The 6,081-nt window shown below is 51.7% G+C and overlaps 1 protein-coding gene across 2 annotated transcripts; it reads right to left on the bottom strand.

The window, feature by feature from the left end:
* LOC118174017 (leukotriene C4 synthase-like) lies at window positions 1-6,081 on the bottom strand. 2 transcript variants are annotated; one of them, XM_035339016.1, is made up of 6 exons: window positions 5,484-6,081; window positions 2,883-3,055; window positions 2,345-2,444; window positions 1,449-1,519; window positions 1,130-1,211; window positions 1-790 (listed from the first exon to the last, which is right to left on the bottom strand). In XM_035339016.1, the coding sequence occupies exons 2-6, from the start codon at window positions 2,938-2,940 to the stop codon at window positions 664-666; spliced, it is 438 nt and encodes a 145-aa protein (XP_035194907.1). In that variant the 5' UTR covers window positions 2,941-3,055; window positions 5,484-6,081; the 3' UTR covers window positions 1-663. The 2 variants fall into 2 exon arrangements, with proteins under 2 accessions (XP_035194907.1, XP_035194908.1); XM_035339017.1 differs by lacking the exon at window positions 5,484-6,081 and adding an exon at window positions 4,908-5,212.

Raw genomic sequence — 6,081 nt, 5'->3', positions numbered from 1 at the left:
GCAAGCTCAGCGCCTTTTTATTGGCAGTAGCTCCCACGCACGTTGTTGCTCAGCAGTATTCAAAGTTACATGTGCAGCAGTGGTTGTGAGTCCGCTCCCTCTCCCTCTGGCTCTGCTGCCTTGCAAGCTGCTCGGAGCAGACCATCGCACAGCGCAGCCATCGGCATGTTTATGGCTGCTCCTCTTTATCCCTCGCCCCTCACCCTGCCCCAGCCCACAGGTGGTTCCAGACAAATGCCTTTCCTAGGTGTGGGCCCCGGAAAGCTGGCACTGACACCGCAGTGGTGCCTGGGCTGGACGTACCCACAGGGAGAACGGGAACGCCTTGGCATCTGTCCTGGCTGGGGAGGTGGGGCTGAGATGAGCTCACTTTTCTGTCGTGTTTTCCTAAAATTCTCATTTTTTCAGGGCATTGTTGTTGTTTCAGTATCAGTCATGACAGAGTTGCCAGATATGGAGCGCTTGGCACAAAGAGCACATAGGGAAAAATACCTCTGGAATAGCTCTGTGGCTCCTGCCAGCACGGGGCAGCAGGGGGGAGGTGTTTAAAGCTCAGGTGAGGGTGGATTTGCCACCAAGGGCTGTACTTGGTGCAAGCCATCCGCTACCACAAGTGCAAGGCAGTGGGACACAGAGGCGAGGACACGGATGAGGGACGGGGCATCATGCTGTGAGCAGCTGGAGGACGTTCAGCCCCGTGTAGTGAGAGAGGAAGAAATGCAGGAGGCCCAGAGCCGACACTGCCACAAGGATCCAGAGAACCCCAGTGCTAAAGTAGATGGGGGCGAGCCTGGGAGGAAGGAAAGACCAAGCATCAGCATCACTGCCCTTGCGTGGGATCGGCCCTACTCCCGGAGGGGGCTTTGGAAAGGCAGCCCAGCTGCCCCCTGCCCCTGCTCCTGCCTGGAGGGACCGTGCAAGCACATCCACCCACAGGGGTTCAGGCAGCCCCAGCCTCGCCCCGCATCCATGTCTGGTGCCAGCCCCATTCCTGTGCCCACGCTGTGCCCAGGGCTGTGGCAGGGCTGACCCTGAAGCAGCCCCAGGGAGTGCTGAGCTCTCGCTTTCCCGAAGCACTCTGTGTTCCCCGGGGGTCACTGCTTGCTGGAGGCTGGCGGGAGGTGCTTACCTTTCCGAGGACGATGCCCTGTATCCCATAAAGTAGCAGTAGCGGGAGTAGAGATAGAGCAAACCCAAGGTTGCAGCCAGACCTGCAGGTGAGAGAGATCACAGTGACCAACTCCAAAGGCTTTTTAGAGCTACTTTGGGCCCAGCAGATTGCCCAAAGGGAAGGAATAGAGGCTGTGTGTCCTCTGGCTCCACCCTCCCAGCAGAGACAGAATTACTGCCTAATTAATTGGTCAGAAAGTGAGCAACTCAGTGAGCTCAGTGAGGACTGAGCCAACACAGCTGACCCAGCATCCAAGTAGGTAGCAGGCTATTCTCACCTTGATGGAAGAAGAGTCCAGCCTGCCACAGAAGTGCCACAAAGATGGGAAAATACTCAGAGGAGTTCACCCTAGAGGAAAGGAGGACAGTCATAAACACGGGAAAGGAGGAAGATCTTCCATTTTTGGTTTCCCTAGCAGTTTCTGGATGCTGTAGGCTGTTGCTTCTTAGAGATGATGTCTCCATAAAAGCCACCGGGCTTGTACCTTTCCCTGCAGTTCCTGTCCTACCTTTATTCACAGAAATTAAGCAGTGGGAGGATCTGGGTCTCCAGGACAGTCCCTGTTTGCAAGGAACTAAGAGATGCCCAGACCTGACCATGTACAGAAAGTCTCTGGGAACAACTGTCTCACCACTGCAGCTTAAGTCCTGCTGTGAAAGCCCAGAAGCCACAACCAAGGTCTGTCCCAGCTGGCTGTGTGCATGTCCTGGACAGCATGCAATGTGTGCAGACAAGGCCATCGCAGCACGGGAGTAGGAGGGAGCACTTGGCTGTTCGGACTGTCTATATTTGGGCAATTCCCCTCGCAGCCCCACTGAGAGCTCTCTGGGAGCTCGTATGTCCCAGCGAGGGGGGTTCAGAGCAGTGATGAAGCTGCCTGAGGCTTTGTCTCTACTTGGTGAAAATCAGCCTAAGGCTCAGGCACCAGAGACTTTGCCTTTGCTCTACAGCACAAATTCCTCTGTGGTTTCTATCAGCAGTGGTGGTTGTGTTTAGGACTTAGGAGGCAACAAGGTCCCGACACTGACTCTTATATCCATTAACTGGACCCGGGGGAGGTGGGTACCTGCTGCAGTGCTGCAGGGCATCCCGAGAACAGAAGGGCAAAGCAGGGAAAGGGCAGTGCTGTCAGACGTGAGATCTACAAAGCACCTTATAAGAGGAGTTTCTTACTGTGCTCGAAAGATCCTCTCAAATTCAGGTGGGCCTGAGATATTGGGAGGAGAAACACCAAACTTCCGCCTGGCGTAGATCACCTGGAGGAAGAAGTAGGCTGCAGTAGAGGAGAGAAAAGTAGCACAGGTCAGTCATCTGAGTGGGCTTGGTGGCCAGGAGACTGTCAGAGATAGAGGAAAAAGTCCTGCAGCCTCCCCCTGACCATGCAGCCCTGGAGAGTAAAGCCAGCTGAAAATCCCAGACACATTTCAGACAAGAAGAAGAGAATCAACCAGTGCAACAGTGAAGCAAGGAGTATGAGTATGCGGTCATGTACAACCAGTGGGTATCTGGTTTCTCTCTCGCACGATTAACATATCATCTATTATCTGTACAAATAGTTATGCAGTTCAGAACACATTGTTGCTGCCATTTTTTTTTCCCCTAGACCTTTACCTTCTTCCCCTTCTAAATAGCCGAGTAGGGAGGGAACTGATGCCACAGATAAGCCACCCAGATGCTGAAATAAATGGTCACACAATGTGAAACTCCCTACCTTGCTCCAGGACTCCCAGGACTGTCACGGCAGCCAGCAGATGGATCTGATCCAACATATTAATTCTTCCAGCCTAGAAAACCTGATTTCCTGAGCAGGAGCTCTTCTGACCAGGTTCAGTCCTTGCTGATGTGGTAGTCGGTGGTGGCGGCTGGCAGCATAGGCTGGCGGCTCTAGTCAAACAGGAGAGATTTGTAAGCAGTGTTTAAAAACAAGAGCTCTCTGGTTCGCCCGTTATTGTATGCACAGTAGAAGTGTAAAGCGGTAGAGAAAGTTCTAACGGAGAATTTCCGTTCCCACCCTCCCTTTTCCAGGAATCTGAGATGAGGAAGTGAGAAATCCAGTAGAAAGCTTATGGGAGAGATAAGAGAGGGGAAGGGGGGGGACGGGACACAGATCTCAGCAGCCCAGCTGGTTCTTCCCCTGGTGTGTCTGGTTTAGAAGCTCTCCTAATGCAAGCCAAGGCGCATCCCTCCTGCTGATGCAGCACACGGAGCCATAGCCCCCACCTGAGCTGACACGTCGGGAACCTCAGCGCCTTGTGGCACACAGCACCCCAGGCAGCAGCTCCCGGGCATGCGTTGGGTACAACTCATGGCACAGGTATAGAGCCAAATAAAGCCCCCGCACGGAGAACCCACTGCAGCTGCAGGACAGGATGGGAACAAGCACAGAAGGCACAGGTCTGCCTTGCACTGTTTTGCTGGATCTGTGGGTGAGACCTGCACTATGGTTAGACATGGGTTTCAGAGCCTGGCCTCATGTTGGGAAGGTTGGGAGTGGGGCTTTTAAGCCTCCCGCCCAGTCCTCAGCCAAAATAGCTCTCATGAAACACATCAGTGAGAGATCTGTGGGAGTAAAAACCTGCACAATCCATCAGGATATAGCAAGAGACCAACGTTTTCACATGTGTGTGCATGGTGCAGCCCGCTCAGCCAGTTCCTGTCCATCAGCACCATGCTGGTACAGCCGCGCTGCCAAGCCCTGGCTTTGTCTCCTTCCTCTCCGTCATTTGAAGAACTTCCCTTTGGCTCAGGGAACGAGGTTTAGGACAAAGCGATCATCAAACTTCATTATTACAGAAAACAAGATCAGACTTATGCAAGAGAATTACGTTGTAGTCTGGTGCCCTCGATGGACCTTCTAAGAAACAGTAAAGCGGGGCTGGCTTTTCGCCTCTCTCTAACAGCTAAAGACTCGAAGAGGCTACAACGTGTCCCAACTTATTTCTCCAAATACCAATGGCAGACACCACCATTTTTCAAGCATCGGCTCTAAGATGAATTGTTTCACATCAGGACTGATGCTTTTCCATAACAGCAACTGTTTAGAAATATGAGGGGCATGGTGTCTTGTTTCCTCTGGCTTAGCTGTGAGAAAAATGAAGAACTTTCCCACATCAGCTCAGAAAGGGCAAAGTGCAGTTGTTTTTTCCCCCAGCGCCTGGCTGATTACAGCCTGCTAGCAAAAGAAAACACAAAGTACAACAACCGAACAAAAAGATCTGTGCGTACACCTCGGTCAGACGACAGTGCAGCATGACCCGAGTCAGACGTGTGTAAGGAAGCCTCGGCCAGAAGAAGTTGTAAAGAACCATACAGAGCAATCCCACTCCCCAGATCATCATTAGAAACAAAATATTTCTAGTATCATCTAATATAGTCTAAATATATCAAAGGTCAGTAGAAACATGAATGAATAAACAAGCAGAAAATTGTCTCCCCTCCTCCCTCGCACAGAAACATGACTTTTCAAGCTGCCTTTACCTCCTGTGGGCCATCGTATTTATCTCACCCCTCTTTGTCACCACCAGAACTCCCTCTATTTTCCATCCTCACTGGGTGCTCACCAGGAGCACCTTCTTCCCACCCTAAATGCCACCCAACGAAGGGACTGCGGGCTGCTGGCATGGCCACCGCATCCCTGGGCTGCGCAGGTCAAAAGGGGAAGGGGACAGGACGGGATGTCACCGCTGTCACCAGCCGCCTGTGATGCCACTGGATTGAGCATATTGCAAGACCTCACCCTCCAAGGCTGGCACGGCCGAATTTCCTCCTAATCAAAGACAAGTCCTGCAGTCCCAGGCCAGGCATGGATTTTTGAGGTGGGAGCTAAAGAAACGCTGCCCCTCTCCTCCTGCTCTCCCCTGGCTGCGTGCTGCTCCCCACTGCTCCCCAGGCTGCGTGTACGTGAGGATGGTCCAAAGCCATCACACCTCCCCCTGAGTCATCTCTGGAGGCATTTCTCTGAGCCCACGCAAGCTGGTGTTGCTTTTGCCACCTCTTCCTGTAGTCATTAATCCTTTCTGCCTCCTTATTAAAACCATAGGGCTGCTCTGCAAGCTGTATTGTGATGCTTATCTGGATCAAAAGTAATATTGGGAGGAAAAACAAGTGGCACAGAAGGCCTGGGGGAGCTCGCAGCAGCAGCACAGTGTGCAGTACCTATTGCTCCCCGGCAGCAGGGGGGCAAGGAAAAGCCAGCCCAGAGTTCAGAGACATTACATGCAGCAAAATCCCCTGGAAATGTATTTCATGAGCCTGCAAGAGGCCAAGTGCTCTGTTGGCGGAAAAAGAAACATTTTCCTTCTGAGCAACTTACCCTTCAGCTGCGAAGCGTTGAGGCTCCTCGTCCTTCCAAACGCATCGTAAAAATATAGAAGTATTTTCTAACCCCGTTGGCACTCGTGCTTCCTTTCGTTTCTAATTCTTCTGCAGCCACTGAGCACAACCAAACCTGTGGCAGCGGAACTGCATGCGGGAGCAGTTAGTGTCTTTCCAACAGCCACGCAGAAAAAGAGAATTTTTGGTTCAAAAGAATTAAGAGCCAGAGAGACCCCCCAAAAAATAAAAAATAAAAATAAAAAGGGGGGTAATTCAAAAAGGTGGATTTTTTAGTTCAAAAGAATTCAAAGCTGCACAGAAATAGGTTTTTTTTTTTTTTTTTTTTTTGATTCTAAAGAATCAGAGAAGAGCCCCGAGCACCTCGGGCTGCTCAGCTAACCCCTCCCTTGGGCTGGGGCAGCAGAGGGGGCAAAAACGCCTTCCTGTGCTCCCGCGGCTGCGGGGAGCTTCCATTGTCTCAGATCAACATGTGTTGAGACTTCCTTTTGAATTCTTGGATTTTGCAGCTGTAAAAGGAAGGGCAGGCAAGAAGACAAACATGGCAAGAAGACAGCAATTCATTATTTCATCACTTG

This window comes from Oxyura jamaicensis, chromosome 13 (genome assembly GCF_011077185.1).
Source record: "Oxyura jamaicensis isolate SHBP4307 breed ruddy duck chromosome 13, BPBGC_Ojam_1.0, whole genome shotgun sequence".
Lineage (NCBI taxonomy): Eukaryota > Metazoa > Chordata > Aves > Anseriformes > Anatidae > Oxyura > Oxyura jamaicensis.
Note: the sequence above shows the minus strand (reverse complement) of the source record. Positions and strands in the feature narration are given on the sequence as shown.

Excerpts from the sequence above, each read along its gene's own strand:
- LOC118174017 (XM_035339016.1), bottom strand. The coding sequence starts at position 2,940 with ATGTTGGATCAGATCCATCTGCTGGCTGCCGTGACAGTCCTGGGAGTC. Across the intron at positions 1,520-2,344 it reads GAGAGGATCTTTCGAGCACA|GGTGAACTCCTCTGAGTATT; the intron begins GTAAGAAACTCC and ends CCTTTCCTCTAG. Across the intron at positions 791-1,129 it reads AGGGCATCGTCCTCGGAAAG|GCTCGCCCCCATCTACTTTA; the intron begins GTAAGCACCTCC and ends CCTTCCTCCCAG.